Source organism: Sprattus sprattus (assembly GCF_963457725.1).
Source record: "Sprattus sprattus genome assembly, chromosome: 1".
Classification (NCBI taxonomy): domain Eukaryota; kingdom Metazoa; phylum Chordata; class Actinopteri; order Clupeiformes; family Clupeidae; genus Sprattus; species Sprattus sprattus.
In genome coordinates this window covers 30,579,047-30,597,125 of record NC_137920.1, presented here as the reverse complement: position 1 = coordinate 30,597,125, position 18,079 = coordinate 30,579,047, and the positions used below count along the sequence as shown (strand labels likewise).

The window sequence follows — 18,079 nt, the reverse complement described above, 5'->3', positions numbered from 1 at the left end:
TGAAACACTTTGAGCATCCTCCACAGTCTTCTATACCTGGAATACATTGGGGAACATTTTCCTGAGTGGAAACCGTTTAGTGAGACGTGTGACGTCATGGTGGTGTGTCGGAGATAACAGCCTAAATCGAATTAATTTTTAAAATAATTTATCTTTGCTCTTACTGCTTCATCAGCGCGTCTCTCATTTATTATCTTCCATAATGACGTCCGAAGAGATTGCTACAGAAAAACAGAGGCGTTCTCCGTTGGACCATCTTCCACCTCCTGCATCCTCTAACAAACCACTCACACCGTTCAGCATCGTGGACATCCTCAACAAACCCCCTGTAAAACGAAGAACAGCACATATCTTTGCGCAAAAACGCAGTCCGCTGGGCCTCCCGCTGCTCAACCGGACACTTGTCGCCAAAGCATCTCCACTGTTCGCTCTCGAAGAACTTGCCAGCAAAACCTTTAGGGGGCTTGACGTGGGTGTTCTCCAAGCTGTAGAAGGTACGCAATCAACTTTTGTTTTATTGCCATTAAATTGCAATTTTTAGTTTAATTGATGAAGGTCAATGATGAAGTGGTACTGTGCAAATAGCATAATGAATAAGCCTAATACTTAACGTGTTGTCTGTTGTCTTTTTAGGAAGGGACTGTTTGACAGTATATGGTCAACGGCTTCATAACCCAAAGAAACGGAGAAAGTCCAGGACCGCCTTTACCAGCAATCAAATCTACGAGTTGGAGAAGAGGTTTTTGTGCCAGAAATATTTATCTCCAGCAGACCGGGACCAGATCGCCCACCAATTGGGGCTAACGAACGCTCAAGTAATCACATGGTTCCAAAACCGAAGGGCAAAATTAAAGCGGGACTTGGAGGAGCTGCAGGCAGACGTGAAGTCTGCCAAAGCTATCGGGAGTGTGTCTTTGGAAAAATTAGACAAACTGGCCGATTTGGAGCGACTTGTCAATGGAACCGCGGGACACCTCTCAACAGACTTTCAGGCGGAAAAGGAGCTTCTGGTTTTCCCCACGTCTCCATTTTCAGACCACACAGCTTGTAAAGAAAGCTCAGACGATGACTGCGATGAGATTGACGTAGGCCTAGATGACTGAAAGTGGAAAATAACTCGAAAATCAAACAGATACAGCCAATTTATAAAGTAATTGTATTATATTGTTATTATATTATTATATTTAGCCTATTTTGATTAGCAAGCTTGATTTGCCTTCGCTAATAAATTATTTTCTCTCAGAGTTTTTCATGAAATCTCACCATATATTTTTATATTGCAAGATGTTGTGTGTTTCTGATTTTCAAAATGTACAGGCAATAGTGTTTTAAACAATTCAGATTTAAGCTATGTCTATATCTGGAATTATTTATGATTTGAAGTAGAACATATGATTTAAAGTAACTGATTGCATAAGTGCCTTTGAGAATGCCTGTGGAGACATGTATAAAACGAAAATAAATAAATCGTGATGAAAAGAATAAACATTGATTCGTTCTGATTTCATAGAATCAAATGCAATGAGCATAAGCATAATGAAGCCATATTTACTCGTAATATGTTGCTTATACATTTTTTTTTTAAGTTATACAATATTAAAACAATCCCTCAACAGACTTTTACAGTCACAGCTGCCCATTGATAATATAACAGTCATTAAAAAAAGTCACATGCACTTCTTTCAAAAGCGTGTCCTGCCATCTTGACCCTGCAAAGGGTTTTCTTTTCCTGTGGAAATTTATGTGAGAATCGCAAATCTGGGCCTTTTGGAGAGAAAAAGGGCAAAGCTGTGAAAGCAACAAAACCTCAAGTTTTGGGCCAATTTCTTCAGGTCTATATAATTCTTTTTTTGTTCGGGTCGAGGCTGTGATTTTGAGCGTAAAGCATGAAACTCGGGGACAAATGAGACGGGTCCCCCTGATGTGACGGTCCACAATAGAGAATGCTCAGCCTCCCGCGGCTTCCAATGCTGAAACAAGCGTGTCCCGCTGCACGAAAAGGACAAAAACGTTTGGAGGCCATATGGTTTTTGAAATTGCCCTCACAATTTGAGACATGTTGATTGATTGAGTTAACCTCCGCTTTTTAAACTGTTTAACTCCCCCCGAAACAAAGGCGGCTTTGCATTCGCCAGCTCTCTTGAAGGCGCGCATCTGTGTCCATGAATGTACGCTCCTTTCTCCTCGACTCCTTGAAGCTTGACGTTTTTAACAAGTCAATGAATTACAATGAAACTAGCGGTTTTGTAGCGCTTGTCTTCCTTCCATTTAAGGGGCCCTGAAATGTTATTTGACTTCTTTCCAAAGGGTTATAGGTTTAAAGAATAGTAGGCCTACTATTAGTGAAAGATCTTTTGATGTTAAGTAGGGGGAGTCATAAAGTGTTGGAATGACTTTCCTGCCAGAGCTTTGCAAAAAGGAGCCTTTTGTTGATGACTTTTTTTTCCAGCGCCATTTGTCTATTTAGCTTTTATCCATTGTGTTGTGGTGAGTGTAATGAAGCTGAAAACATTGCAATGTAAGAAAAGAAAACAAACCACTGAAAATGAAAGACCACTTACACTGGTAGAGCAACCAGGCCTTTCAGTTCATGCCAAGTGTTGGGTTTTGAAAATGGCCACTCTCCGTTATAGGAAAATATGGAATAGGCTATTAATACTCATAATAATAATAACAATAATAATAATGATTATTCTAACAATAATACCAAAAATAATAATAAACTGTACTCTCTAGTCTAGATGATTATATCACCCCGTTTGATTGGGTCTCCAGTCTGTCACACACTAACACATTTCTCCTTGGCAATGATTTAATCCACAAATTCCGTTTTAAATCAATGCAGTCTTTGAGGGTTAGCCTTTGCATGGCTGCGAAAAGAGGCTGCAGCCAAAATATCATATTCCCCCCAAATGAATGAATTAATGGACAGTGTCACATTCACAACTGCAGTGTATACTAGAGATGTGTGCATTTTCTGAAGAAATAATTTAATTTCCAAGAATGGATGTCACATGAAGAAATTGAACAACTGTGCAATCACATTTTGAAGTGGAATTATAACAATAATAACCTATTGCAGATGCAATATGTGACATTTAATGTATGATATCATGTAAAACAGACATACCTGTACATGCACACATACCTAAACACACACACAGACACACACTCTCTCTCTCTTTCGCTCTCTCTCTCTCCCATTGTCTAGTTGACCCTTTAGACTGTCAGCTAGGACCATCTTATTCTTCTCTTAAATCAGACAACAGAAATAGACTTTTGAAACAGCCACTCAACATATACAGTAGTTGCATCTGCACCTTTGACCAATCTCTCCTGCTCTTCAGATCCCTATCCGACACATGAAAAAAGGGCAAAGGGCAATCTGCCTGAGGAAGACCAGGTGAAAGAGAAAAAAATGAAGAATGCCATAAAGAAAATAAGAAAGAAACCTTTCAGATGTCACAGGATACATGCATGTTTGTCAGACACCTTTCAGATGTCATAGGCATCTTCACTGGCAAACTCTGAGGTGGGAGTTGGGTTGGGGAGATAACAATGTTCTAAACTTGACGACCTTTGGGTGCCTTTCCAGTGGAAAAGGGTGCCGTTATGAAGTGACCTCTATGTCGCCCCTGCATGACAGTGTCCTGAAGGGTGCCCTTTTCAGTAGTGAAAATGGGATGTAGCGGGTACTCAGGTGAGAAAACACTATAGGGAGCCCAATTAGGTGTTACTCTCTAATGTATACAATATGATGTAATATGATATGATGTGCTGTAAGGAGACATGCGTGAGAATGAAGAGAAGTTTCCTAATAGATGCCCCTCCAGTAGAGAAAATATGATATCTTCCTTACTAAAGGATAACGAGGTGCCTTTCTGTCAAAAAAACCTCATGATACCCTGCCAAGTGAAAAGACGATAAACTGCCCTTACAATGGGGAGAACCCCCTGAAGATGACAACACGTCCAAACACACACACACATCTCTCTCTCTCTCTCTCTCTCTCTCTCTCTCTCTCTCTCTCTCTCTCTCTCTATCTCTGTGGATGGCGAAGGGAAAACGGTAGGCTACCCGCCGCTATCCAACCGTTTTAATGGCAATTCGATTGTAGGTCGCTTTCTACCTTATTACGATTGGAAAGAGACATCGTTGGTTTTAACAACGTTTCATTTATGACTTGTTGAGCCGGGAACTTCCAATCTGTGAATATCTGTCCGTAGTATTTTTCCCCACAACCGTGACGTCCCAAGTGCGCGCTGAGTATTGCTTTGATTAACTCCCATGTAGAACACATTTAAGTTTTGCCCTCTTAAAAGCATCGAGTACCACTCAAAGTCAGACGACAAAAGTATTGTATGTAGGGGAACACTGGAGCATGTCAGTGTGCTCCGTTAGGAGTTGGAGCGATTATTCAAAATCCCTAAATTATTCTCCCATTGAGAAAACTGCTTTGGTTTGACAGAAGTCCATTATGGACTACAAATAGATGAAGCATCCTCTGAGGGATGGAAGTAACAAAGCTTGATGTAAACAGTTGGATATTGTGAAAGATGAATGGTAGAATTGAATCAATTGACACTTTATCACTCTGTTTTCCAATTCACAACCATTTTTACCCCTCTCATTAAATCCTTTTTTTATTTTTTTTTACATTTTTGTAACTTCCACCCTTACTTTCCTTAAATGATAGATGACAATTTTGGGTTGTGAAGTGATGATGAAACATTTTTTCATTATATCACGACTGTTTAAATCAATTAGGCTCTATATTAATCAAATCACTAGTAGATCATTTATCACTCTGTTCAATTCACATGCATTTTCGTCACCTCAATTTTTATTAATTTGCTTTTTGTTACTTGCACCCTTCATAATTATCTACCATTTTGATGTAATCTCTTCTGCACTGTCCCTGTTTTTTGTTTTTTAAATGTACCCTTTAGGGATGGACATGGTTAGGCCTGGGCGTCTGGGGCTAGTTTGGGTGACCTATGGTGATATCCATGTCCCGTGTTAGTGTGACATCGCATAAAAGTGACCACATTACCCCAGTCCTCCATGACCTTCACTGGCACCCGGTTAAACACCTCACAGACCTTCTCCACCAACATGCCCCTTCCCGATGTCTCAAGTCTGCCGATGCCTACAGTGTTGTACCTGAACGCGTTCATTGAACGAAAGTTAGAAAAAATATAATATATTTTTATACCTCCCACCTCCCCCCTGGCTGACTGCCACACACCTTCTCCAGCCACTAATCATTTGCACTGTACTCCCCCCCCCCCACCCCCACCCTGGCTTGACTGCCACACAAGTTCCAACCACTGAACATTTGCACATTGAACATTTGCACAAGAATGTCTTTTTTATCACTCTTTACTGTTACCCAACTCTTAACTGTATTACCTGTACTTAGAATACTTTTTTACTGTTTTACTGTACTAACCGTACTTACACCACTTACTAATCATTATATTACTAATACCTCATTCACTTTTTTTTTTTTTTTACTTATTGCCACCACTAATACCTACACCTGCACTTTATATATTTCACATTTATATTTCACATCTATCTACACTTCCTACCTCAATTGCTGCTAGTCCCAATTCTGTTCTTTTTTTCATACCCAACTCTTACTGTATACATCTTATTTATTCAATTATTCCAATTTACAAATGCACATACTCTGCACTTTTATTGCTATTTTGCACCTCTGGTTGGATGGTAAACTGCATTTCGTTGTCTCAGTACCTGTACTCTGTACAATGACAATAAAATTGAATCTAATCTTATCTAATCTAATCTAATATTGTGATTATTGGGAAATAACTAGACCTGACAGAGATCACATCTCAGCCATCACTCTCTTAGACGGCATTTACAGCAGTCCTGAATTCGTGCATTGTTTCTTTGTATCAGCATGATATCACACATCATGTTAAATAATAAGAGAAATATATGATTAATTGTTTTCTTAACTCAACATTTTAGGTATTATGTTCCAAGACCTAAGACCAACTAAGACTACATTTCTAGTATTTTTATGCAAGAAGATCGTTTGAAAAAAAGCATTTGTTATGTTTGTTAAAGGCCAGCATGAGCAAGGTAGTTGTAAATGCGTTTGATTATTTTTGTCTTTTAAGCTAAGAAATCAGCCTGGCATGATTACATGAGAAAACAAGTTGGTAGCCTAGTATGCCAGTGGGCACAGCTTTTCTTATCGCTTCCAGGATCTGATGTTCGTTCATGCTCACGTTGTCTTCTGCCAGATGTGTCGAGTGATCAATCCTTGCCTTGTCTGCGTACTAGACGGCTGTTGGAAGGTTGTGTATTCCTCCCTTTCCTTTTTAATGGTTTCTTGATCTGTAGGTTGAGAGAGGGAGGAATGACAGTATAGGAAAATGGGTGCACAACGAACCAGAGTGTGAAAGCTATGGTGAGAAAGCCAAGAGGAAAGCATGAGGTAGACAAAGAGGAAGGATACAAACATGTAGGCATTTGCAGAAATCCCAGTGATGGAGTGTAGGGATGGACAATTAGGCTACACACAGACCAGCTAGTGGTGCCAGTGGACTAGCTGGAGATAATATTTGCATGGGAGCTAGGGGACGCTACTCAAGTAAGTGATGCTGACGTAATTGTTATGTTTGTTTGTTAATGTGTTTATTTGAAAAGGGACAGTGTTCATTTATAAACATTTCCCAAAAAATTTAAATGCACCGGAATTAGCTTGGTTAGCTCGTTTTTATCCGTTGTCCCTTGGCAGGGCATGAAAAATAAAAGAAATAAATAATAATTAAAAATGATATAATTAAAAGAAATAATAATAATAGAAAGAGATAAGCAACAGTTTGACAAAACAGTGCAGTTAAGATAACAAATTGTAAAAACCAGACAGACAGACATACAAGGTGTTTGTCATAAAAGGAAGTTACAGTGTGAGTAATGCCGTAGCCTAATTATGGTTGCAGGTTTGGTTATTTTGAATCCATTTCTAGAGTTTGTTTTTGAACACTGAAAGACTGGCACACTCCCTTACATCAGTGTGGGGGGGGGGGGGGGGTATTCCAGTAATTAGAGGCGCGGACTGAGAAGACTGTCTGTCCAAACGTACTGCATCTATACTGTATAACACAGTCTCCCCTGGTGACTGCCTTAGTTGTCAAGAAATTGCCATCCTTTGTAAACTAATTTAATGGTGGAGGTGCCAGCCAAAGTAATATTTAAAAAATGAGACAGGCATCCAAAAACTGTTAGAAACTGTCAATTTGAACAAGTTATACTTTGTTGTTATATGGCAGTGGTGATAGCTGATACGTTTCTGGTCTAGAGTTTTTAAGGTCTGCTAGAAGTTCAATTTAATGGTATTGGCCCCCTTTTTGACATGTTTTTTTAAATGCAAAAATCAGATACAGCTGTGAGCCTTTCTCCTTCAATAAAGACATTAGGGGGCTGTGCATTTGATGGTTTCTTAGTCACTGTGTTGATTAGATTCAGTGGAGTGTAGATTTTTTTGTAGCCTAAGAGTATGTTATACTCAGTCACAATTTAACAGAAGTATATTTATTTCATTAAGACCACAACATTTCCGTATCCTAACTGAGTGGCAGGCATAATTCTTTCTTTTAATATTTTTACTTGGTGACCAGTTATATACTATATGTGCCACGAAACAGACTGAACACACAATGTATTTAGATAATTAATTTGCAGATGTAGACAGCCAGGGACAAACGAGACAGACCACAGGTTGAAGGAAACACTGATGACAAGGATACAGATCCTCCTGCCTGGAGGCAACCCCACGGAGGGGGTCAGGCTCGAAAGCTCTGACGGTAACTCAGAAAACTGGCGATATATGCCCAGAAAGATAATTTAATAAATGGTAATAACTTACACAATTTGTCCTCTATTTTAGAACAAAATGTTTCAATGATGACAATGGCTCTTAAATAACCTAATAAGCCCCTAATATTGCATTTACAATTTGCAATGGTTATCAGTGAACGTCTGTATTCGTTAAACTGGGCTCATTGTGAGAATAATGAATAGGTCATAAGGAGAACAAAAAATGTGGGCCCATCAACCAATGCCTTCAGAGAAACTTTGCCGTGCAGCACCTATTCGTAGTACAAATCCAATGGCTAGGATCTTAGCGCCCCCTGGTGGCCAACAATTGCGCAAACGCTGACTCAGGAATATCCAATTGGACGATGATGGTTCATCACATCTTGCAAAATATACATTCAGATGTGTTTTATGCCACATGACTTTTCAATGGATCAATGACATTTTAGCATGGTGTGTGTTGGGGGGTGATGTGAGTTTCTTTGTTTGTGTGTGCTTATGTGTATTTGACAGAGTGATGACTTTGATGCACTGAATTAAACGGGCCGGGCTGTCAAAGCCTAAACTAATTAACTACATCATATCTGCCACTGAGGATATAAATCTAGGATGTAGACTAGCCCATCAATGACTCACCCAGGGAAGAGTTCACCTCCTCCCCCTCAGTTACTGCCTTTCTACTGATGTCAGCTATTTGAGGAGAGACAAACTGTGCTGTATTGGGAAACTCTTAACGGCCAACTACCCCTATTGATCCTGTCTTGGTCATTAGGCTTCATGTCATGGAAGGCAGCAGAACACTGGTACAGTAACTGGAGGACTTGCTGGAAAATCAGCTTGATGCGCAAAGGCCTCACATTTATTTGTATCTAATCTTACCAACCTACCTTTCTTTTTCATTATACCTACCTTTCCATTCTCTCTCTCTCTCTCTCAATCTCTCTTACACACATTTACACAAACATGTGCCGTCTTTTGGCAGCAGTGTATCTTTTTGGGCTTGTCTAAACCATCCCTCCCACCCTCTCTGTTCCCATTCAATGAGACAATGATGAATCAGCACACCCTCCTTTCACCCGTCACTTTTATGAACTCCAGAGACACTGAATCACTAAAAGACTCCTGCACCACCCCCTCCTCTCCATGTCCCTCCCCACTTATCTAGCAAGAATCAACATGAAAAAGGTAGTATGCTACTGTAGTAGCACTAAAGTAATTACATGATTAAGAGAAAGAGAAAGTTACCCATCAACGTTTCCATCCTCACAGTTTTTTTCTGTGGGCTTGTCAACAGCAGAAACAAGTTGACTTTAAACAGTGAATGATGAGGAGTGTGAGTGTGAGTGTGAGTGTGTGTGTGTGTGTGTGTGTGTGTGTGTGTGTGTGTGTGTGTGTGTGTGTGTGTGTGTGTGTGTGTGTGTGTGTGTGTGTGTTTCAACACAGAAAAAATATAGAGTGTATCGGAGTGACACTTTGGTACCTATACAGTCGGTGAAGGGGAAAGGTGTGCAATTAGCTGAGAAGGAGAGACAGAGAGGGGTTGGTTGTTACTGGATCCCCTCCTCTTGTGAGGGTGGAAGCACAGAGTGTGGCAAAAGGATGGCATCATGCTGTAGACTGGACTGAAAGTGTCATGTGACTGATGGAGAGGGTCCTTCATCATCATGGACTAAGCTGACCATATACTACATGATGGTGACCATGCTGTGTGATACAGTGGAGCACATGGATGGATGGCTGGATGGGTGTGTGAGATGGATGGATGACCTGTGGGCTTTGTGAAAGAGGAGGGTGAGTAAGGAGTTAGGATACCCTGAGAGAGGGGTCAAAGGTTAGCAGCAGGTAGGCCGGCTGTGCCGAGTCAGAGTTAACTCAGCTGCTTCAGATTGTCAGTTTGAGTTTGTCTCCTGTTAATTTTTGGGTGTTGTCAAAATACAGAAAAAGTCATTCAGATGAGCAAAATAATCAGGATATTCTTTTATTAAAATGCAATGTGATTATTGGGAAATTACTAAAACTGACAGAGACAAAGACCACCAGCACATATCGTGTAAAATCAAATAAAAATTGAAATAATGTGATTACATTTCCTTCATCCAAAATTGTAGGTTTTTACATTTCTATTATTTTATGATAGCAGGATTTAAAAAAAAAAAAAAAGTGTATCTGTAAACGAGTATTTGATATCTGTATTTGTTAAAGGCCAACATGAGAAGCGTTGTACATGCGTTTAATTATTTTTCGCTCATAAGCAATTAAATTAGCCTGGCATGATTACGTTTAAAAGCATGTTTTGAGCATAAGTGGTTAACCCCTTAGAGGCAGTTGTGGACATTTTCAGACGCCACTGCGTTGCTGCACAGCTTTTCTTATCGCTTCCAGGATGTGAGTTCTGTTCATGCTCACATTGTCTTCTGCCAGGTGTGCCAAGTGATCAATCTTTGCTTTGTCTTTGTAGGCCTGTTGGAAGGTTTTGTATTCCTCCCTTTCCTTTTTAATAGTATCTCGATCTGTGGGTGAGACAGGGAGGAATGACAGTATAAGAAAAATGGGTGCACAACGAACCATAGTGTGAAAGCCATGGTCAGAAAGCCAAGAGGAAAGCATGATAATATTTGCAGGGGAGCTAAGGGACACATGTAAGTGATGCTGACATCATTGTTACACTAGGGGGCGCTACACATGTAAGTGATGCTGACATCATTTTTAGACTAGCGTGAGAGTATGTTATACTCAGTCACAACATAACCAAGCCAAGTATATTCATTTCATTAAGACCACAACATTTCACTAACCTAACTGAGTGGCAGGCATAATTCTGTCTTTGTTTTCATATTGTTACTTGGTGACCAGAAATGTATATGAGAACAAACAACCCTAATTTAGGAAACATTTTAGACAGGTGATTTGGTTGTGCTTTCTGTGTTTTTACAGTGTGGATTTAGCTGTGAGGAGCTATGTGTCTATTCCTCATTAAAACGCACAGTCACTCACCTTTGCAGTTATCCATGTTGAAGAGGGGAATGTGAATTACAGTTGGTTTGCCCTTTTCCTCAAAGACATAGTAGGACCTTGGCTGATTAGAGTCCAGTTCCTTAAAGTTCACTTTGGGGAAGGGATGGCCTGTGGCGGCTGCATACTTAGTGGCCACCTTCAGAGTCTAAATTTAGGACACCACAGCACAGTTGTACATGTTGCATTACTACAGTAACATGGCAGGTACAGTATTGTATCAAATCAAGGTTGACTCAGAGAATTAAACATCTATTGTGTGACTGTTTGAATCGGTATTCAACATGCAAGTAGGTTGACACTTGACTGCTACAATATGGTCTTGATGCAAGAGCTGCATTTATTCCATTATGTCACGTATAAGGATTTATTTAAATCATGACAAAAGAACTGTGATTACTTAAGCATCTATCAACTAACTAACTATCTATTTGATTAAAATGCGAAATTGCAGATGACATGGTGCCTTCACCTCAAAAGGGTTGCCTTCACTGAAATCAAAGGATATGATGAGATCTATGTCCCTGGCTTTGCCCAGGAATGAAGGATATGGTGAGTTTAGGTAGAGTCCGGCATCTATCAGATGCATCTTTCTCTTCCGGGTCATGTCCTCAGGTATGGCAGGATCTATAGCAACAATTTCCACAGATGAGGGAAATTCTTTAAATGAAGATTACGGGGGGGTTTTTCTGCACTTTTTTGAACTTTTCTATTCAAAGTTCAGTCACCTTGGAAATGATAGAGGATATTAGGCATATCTCCAAAGTGCCAGCCCCAAAACATTGGTATAATATGTCTGAAGACCCACCACACTGAAAAGGAGAAACATTAGTAATTGTCAGTATTTGCAAACAGTAGCCTCAAGTTTCAGTCTTCATTCAATTTATTTTAATATTCCACGTAATCAGTGGTGGTGTTCAGGTGCAAAGGAAAACACACATTATTGGTACTCCAAACACTCCCATGAAACAAACCATCCCACCCCTGTTATGAAACTCAACTAAAACAAGTCAAGTAAGCATCGATATGTACCATGTTCACACTTCCAACACACTTCAGCTTTGATCTTTGCAGAGTTTTGATTCAAAAGGCAACCAGTACTTCCATCTTTCCTCATCTTTAACTTTGAACATGGCAGGCATTGGCACACACATTCAGAACCATCAATGCATGTGATGCATATCCCTCAGTCCATGTCACAACAGAACCTTTAAAGCAGCAGTAAAGTGTTTTAGTCTAAAACTAGGGAGTTTAATATCTGAAAGCCATATACAACTTTGCAAAGACCTACGACAGCCAAGTTGTGATTGATAAAAGCTTGCTAATACGCTGACTGGTGTCTTTTAGCAAAATAGCTAATGATGTTCTTTTCTGACATTTACTCAACGGATTCTGGATGGGTTAGTGGGAATGGCAATTGTGTTTATTTGTCCTTCACAAGACCATATAATCAAAATAAATGTTAAGATGATACCAAAACTAGTTGCCCATAAAACATACCTCAAAAAGTAGCACAGTGCCTCATGGTGTGCTTGAAGTGCTTAAAGAGTGTTTAAGGTTAAAACACTTTAGACTAACCTTCGTGCATCAGCTGCTGACAGAAGATTTAGTCCCTTACCATCCCCATTTGTTCCATCAGACTCGAGTACGTCCAAGGGGCCTTGACCCCACTCGTCTGCTGAAGCTGCCAGTTCTTCATAGATGTTTTCCACACATTTCTTTTTGTCTTGATCAGTCATGTTTCTCCAGCTCTCATGATCCACTCCCTTCAGTGAGGGGCTGAAGACTTGGTAGTAATCTAGAAGGCAACACAAAAGTCCATCACCCATAACCACAGATAAAAAATAAATGCCTTCAGGACAATAAAAAAACCTAATGATCCCATTCGGCATCCATGAATATTCTATTACTAAAACAAAATATGTTTTGTAATATAATATATATAATTAATTGTTCTGAAAACTATCATTGCTTTATGTGAGTGAACAGACGCAGGCTTAATCCTGCTGTTCAGTCATTTTAGATTAGAAGATGTGTGAAACTCAAAATCCTGTACCTCCAAGGAGCACTTTCAGCCGTTCCAACTCAGTGAAGCTGTGCTCAGTGTCTGCATACTTCTCCATCAAGTCAGCCAGTATGAATACAGCATCAGTCTTTCCTTTAAGTAAAAAAAAAAAAACCACACACACATGCGAAGAGACACACAGACACAGACACAAAAACAGAACATTATATTTTTGCTGACCAACCTGGTATTAATAAATAAAGTTTTCAAAAGCTGTTACATATAGTGTATGTAGACATAAAAGCAGTTTACCTGGCTTGCGTCCAGCACCGCGTGTCTCTGTAAAATACAAAAATATGTTATTATTATTTGGTAAAAACATAATGTGCTTATAATTCAGGTCTGGTGTAAAATATATTTAACTTTAGATGGCATAAAATGAACTGTGTGGAAATATTACAGTATTATACTGAAGATACAAGTGCTAAACTGGTAAAGTAACATACCAGGCATAATTGAGTGGATCCAGTTCCAAATATTTTCTTTGATATCTAAATCTCCCATTGCACATCCACACATTCCTGCAAAAATCAGGGTTAGATGTCACTAGATATTCATGGTTAAGGGGCTAGGTCATCATGTTGGGTGGTCTAAGGGCATGTTTCCCTAGGGGATAAATATTACTCAAATTGATTATGGCAATTCGAGTAAATTCAATTTTGTTTGCGTCACAAGCAATGCACAGAAAAACAAATGAAGCAAATATAACTTGGGTATTGAGCATGAACCCATCAGCTAACTCTAGCAGATCAAGCAAGGCTCAGTGGCCAAGAAAATCTTCTCTCAAAAATAGTAATTGATGGTCGTACTGATATTTTTCAAATCAGAAAAGACATGGCTTTGCTTGTAACATGTTCAATACTCTCGCTGAGACAATCTGAACACCAAATTTGTCAGCCAAACGATCTATAACAACTGTTTGTCTTGATCATACAGAAATGCTGAAAAGACAAGAAGGCAAAGTAGATGCTGGCCCTAGCCATATTCTAGCGATGTCTCTAATAAGACTCATGTGAGTTTAATCTACTCATCAGCTTGCAAAATAACTTATCCTTAGCCACATTTTAAAGAAAAGCAAATACTGAGAGCTGGCTAAATACATTGACCATATCTTTCCACAAACCTTTATTTTTAGGTAGGCATTTTAACTTTAAGCACTTACTGTTTTATCTTATAGGAAAGTAATGTTAACAGTTTCTGATGACAGGGGATATCAGTTTGTTGATACTATCAAACTGCAGTCTTTACCAGTGATAAACAGAGGGTAAAGTTAAGTGGTAAGAGCTCCCCTGTCTAAAGTGTGTGACCCAGCCAATAGCTCTGCATTAGAGCAGCCTGCCCATTGCTCCTAGCACCTATCCTGTGTTAGGGTGTGATAACAAAAACCTTGCAGTTGAACCATGTCCACTTGCTTCTTGTTGGAAGATATCACATGCCCCTTATCAAACTTCTTGTTCAGCAGTGATGATTCCACATAAGCCCCATGCTGTAGGAATCCAGAATCGTGGGGACTAAACTCAAACCACATTTCTGTTGAAGAAGAAGAGTTTTTCAGGAGCCCAAAAACTTTAAAGTGAATACCTTATTATTATCCTTCATACAAATGTCCTGCTGATAAGCAGTCCTGGGACAGTAAACATGATTCTCATTAGCCCGAAGCTCAAGCTCTTTTTGAGTTGATGTTGTATCAGATGTATGACAGATTTGACAGCAAAAATGTAAAAACTTAAGGAAGCTAAGTATTGTTGTGCCACATATCCGATATTATGTGTGTGCATTATGGTGTTTTACCTTTAGTTTTTTTGCAATCAAAGCAATGCCTTTCAATGGCGCTGTAGAGAGGGTATGGATTGGCTCCATGTTTATCTTTGTCATCTGTCAAAGGCCTTGTCTCTAGCTGATGGATACAAAATTATAATAGATCATGTTATATTGATCTTTGTACATCAGAACTTGTCTACCTCTCCATAAAATTCCATTTCCCTATTGAGTCCATCAACTACTGCCATGTGTATAGAAACAGGCCATATTTAAGATAAAAAAATTAAACATACTAGACTTAGGTCCCTTCATTGACTCTTATAACAGATATTTCAAGATTTTATTGTCATCTGTAATTCTGTTCTGCATAGACACACATACATTCTATACACAACTTCTACAACTGGTTCTGTAGCATCTCTTTAAAAATATTGCCATAGAGTATAGTGTGATTTAAAGTAACATTATGTAACAATTCTACCTTAAAATAACAGCTTGAAAAAAATTGTGCCACTACAATTACTTTTAATATGGAGAATGGCCTCTCCGCCATTGCCATCGGGGGTCTGTGGGGAAATGACTGCGCTATGTAGGATTTCTGGAGCCGCCCGGTCCTTGGCGGAAGTACTTCGACTTGCTTTCTGGCACTCCTAACGCAATGCCAAATAGACCCAGCCCATGCTCCCATGCTCCCAGCTATAAGGGGAGCCCCTTCACGGTGAATCAACACCCCTCCGCTTTGCGTCGGGGTGCTGTTCGCCCTGTCGGGGCTTATTTTCCCGACAATGACCTGCGTTCTATACATTATCCCTTACATATATATAGACCTGATTGTGTTTATCTTTTAAATCCTTTTATATATATTTTTTATTTATTTTTTATATATCTTTTTTTTTCTCTTTTATTATTTGTATCTTTTATATCTTTTATTGTGTGATGTGCCCCTGATTGTTTTCGATGTTTTAAATCTTTTATTTTGTGAATGCTCCTGATTCTGTCTCTACTGTATGTAAAGCACTTTGAGCTGCATTTTTTGTATGAAAGGTGCTATACAAATAAAGCTTTATTATTATTATTATTATTATTATTATATCTTACTGCTGTCTACAGGACAGCCACCAGATCAGCACCCACCTAGATTGAATTATATCATTCAGATGTGTTCTTCCTGTCAAACACTTCTTATAGGAGTCTTCCCATTTGTGGTACCTCAGGGCATGAACTGCCTTGTGCTGTGCCTTTCTCTCAGCAGCTTTAGTACATTCAAGAATTTAAACATCAGTTGTTAAGCCTAACAGCTGTAATGTAATTATTGTTGTGGTTGTTGTAGTATGTGTAGTAACTGCCAACTTAACTATATTATGACATTAAATTAAAAGTTATTGTTGTTATGCTTATTTTTTTTACAATCTCAGAAGCTAAGCAGTGCTGGGCCCGGTTAGTACTTGAATGGGAGACAAACCTGGGAAGACCAGGTGCTGTAATCAGAAGCTGGGTGGGCCAATCCCTCGCTTAGTGGATTTACTTGATCACTAAAACATCGAGAACAAGTGGATACCAAATCTGGTGGATACTCGGTATCGATGGCCTATGCTCCACTGTGGAGTGAGAAGGTTGTATTATATATGTTGCCATACCATAAACATAAACAGATACTGACCATGTGGATCCAGACACCCCAGCCATATAGGAGAAGCCATCCAGGAGATCTTCCTTCTTCAACTGCTGAATAACACCTAGGAAGCTGATGTGGGCTCTTTGTCCACCACCGGAACCCAACAGTGCCACACGAGGGAGGTTTTTCTGTGAAAAAACAAACAAACAGACTTCCAATATTGGAACAGAATTCATGAACAATATCTTTTTGTTATTCTCTCTAAATTACATAATTATGATTGGTCTAGAATATATAGTTTGTGACAGAAAAAAATGCTATTTCACTTGTAAAGACCACAAAACGAATATGGCAAATGACAATATTCTCAGGACTTTAAGACCCTGCTGAAGATTCTATATAAACAATTATTAATTCAAACTTCTTGCAGAGTTGCTCACCACATCAGGAACGACAATGCCATGTCTCTTCAGAGCACTCTGCACTTTGGTCTGTCTTTGCGTAAAGAACTGTTTCTCACCGGCGCAGAGGGAGTTGGGTCTTGAAGAGCAAGAGTTGTAGAGGTTAGAGTTTTAATTTGTAGGTGGTTTATCAGATGAAGACCATGCACCATTGTCACTTTTGACCCAACTAAGGCTGATCGATGAAGTTAGCTAGATTACTAGATTACCAACTGAGAAAATATGTCAAGAGATACGTACGTATTTCATGTGATTGACAAGAGATGGACAAGCAAAGCAAATAGATACACACAGGTTACTTATTCATTACACACAATAACTTATTAATTATTTACCTTGAGTCGCATTTTTTCTCAATCAGATTTTAATAAACAATCAGATTTTAAGAAGGCAGCCTAATCCTCTAATTGGGCTACACTGACTCAGGTCACATGACACCTGAAAAGGCTGGAAACACATATGGGTGACAGATGTAGTTGGAAAATGATGTACAATAATATTTACAAACTGTAGATTCTGAAATAAATTCTGATTCTGATGTAGCGGAGGTGTGTGAGTTGCAGTCGAAAAAGGGGTGTGGCCGGAGCTAGGTTCAGTGCAGAACTGACCCCTAGTTATTGTGGTTTCCTTTTTAATCTTTTTTATCGATTTCTGTGTCTGTGTCATTGAGCTTAAGTTCAAGTTAATACATAATAAGGTTCTGTTATCCAAAGCAACTTACAAAACAATAATAATAAGTTTCATATGTTTTCTTATTTCTATTGATTTTGTAGCCCATCTTTGCTGATATCTATCACTATTAAGAGCCAATTAGGTGTGCTTCCGATACACTAAAGCAAAAGGAACATCCTTATATATAATTAAAAGGAAGTATACAGTATATCATTAAAAGATAAGTAATTAGTGCAATACGAATAAAGTGTTTAAGATCTTTATAGTAGGCACATGAAAAGATAAATGTTTTTAACTTTGATTTAAAAAATAAATAAACTGTTGGTTAACACACATGCATCCAGAGTTATAGTTTTAAAGTGGTTTAATGACAACTATTTTTAGTGACTTTGGAAAAGTGTCGGATTGCAGTGAGCAGAAGAATTGAACACAAAGCATCATAGCTAATAGTATTAAAACATTTATTGACGCTTATTGTGACATACCTGATCACCACATCCATGTCTGCAGAACAGCTAGAAGGAGAAAAGTATCAGAGATCATTATCAGTGACCGATGACTGGTAATTAGTGTATGGACTATGCATCTTCATATTTTACAGATAAATGCCTTCAATTATTTCAAAACAGGAACATA

At 38.9% G+C, this 18,079-nt stretch overlaps 2 protein-coding genes across 2 annotated transcripts in view; one reads left to right on the top strand and one right to left on the bottom strand.

Moving 5' to 3' along the window:
* Window positions 1-202: 202 nt before the first annotated feature.
* Window positions 203-1,103, top strand: lbx1b (ladybird homeobox 1b; the record flags this gene model as incomplete). The annotated part of the gene is made up of 2 exons (XM_080843405.1): window positions 203-494; window positions 634-1,103. The coding sequence occupies 2 exons, from the start codon at window positions 203-205 to the stop codon at window positions 1,101-1,103; spliced, it is 762 nt and encodes a 253-aa protein (XP_080699531.1).
* Window positions 1,104-10,194: 9,091 nt separating this feature from the next.
* Window positions 10,195-18,079, bottom strand: part of LOC308369060 (cytosolic phospholipase A2 gamma-like) — a gene marked incomplete at both ends in the record, with an annotated part of 28,723 nt that continues 20,838 nt past the window's right edge. The window contains 11 exons of the mRNA XM_080843393.1: window positions 10,195-10,367; window positions 10,852-11,017; window positions 11,342-11,496; window positions 12,488-12,667; window positions 12,926-13,027; window positions 13,187-13,213; window positions 14,321-14,420; window positions 16,158-16,227; window positions 16,356-16,498; window positions 16,751-16,850; window positions 17,929-17,958. Of these exons, the coding sequence (XP_080699519.1) occupies window positions 10,195-10,367; window positions 10,852-11,017; window positions 11,342-11,496; window positions 12,488-12,667; window positions 12,926-13,027; window positions 13,187-13,213; window positions 14,321-14,420; window positions 16,158-16,227; window positions 16,356-16,498; window positions 16,751-16,850; window positions 17,929-17,958 (1,246 nt within the window). The remainder of the gene's footprint in view (window positions 10,368-10,851; window positions 11,018-11,341; window positions 11,497-12,487; window positions 12,668-12,925; window positions 13,028-13,186; window positions 13,214-14,320; window positions 14,421-16,157; window positions 16,228-16,355; window positions 16,499-16,750; window positions 16,851-17,928; window positions 17,959-18,079) is intronic.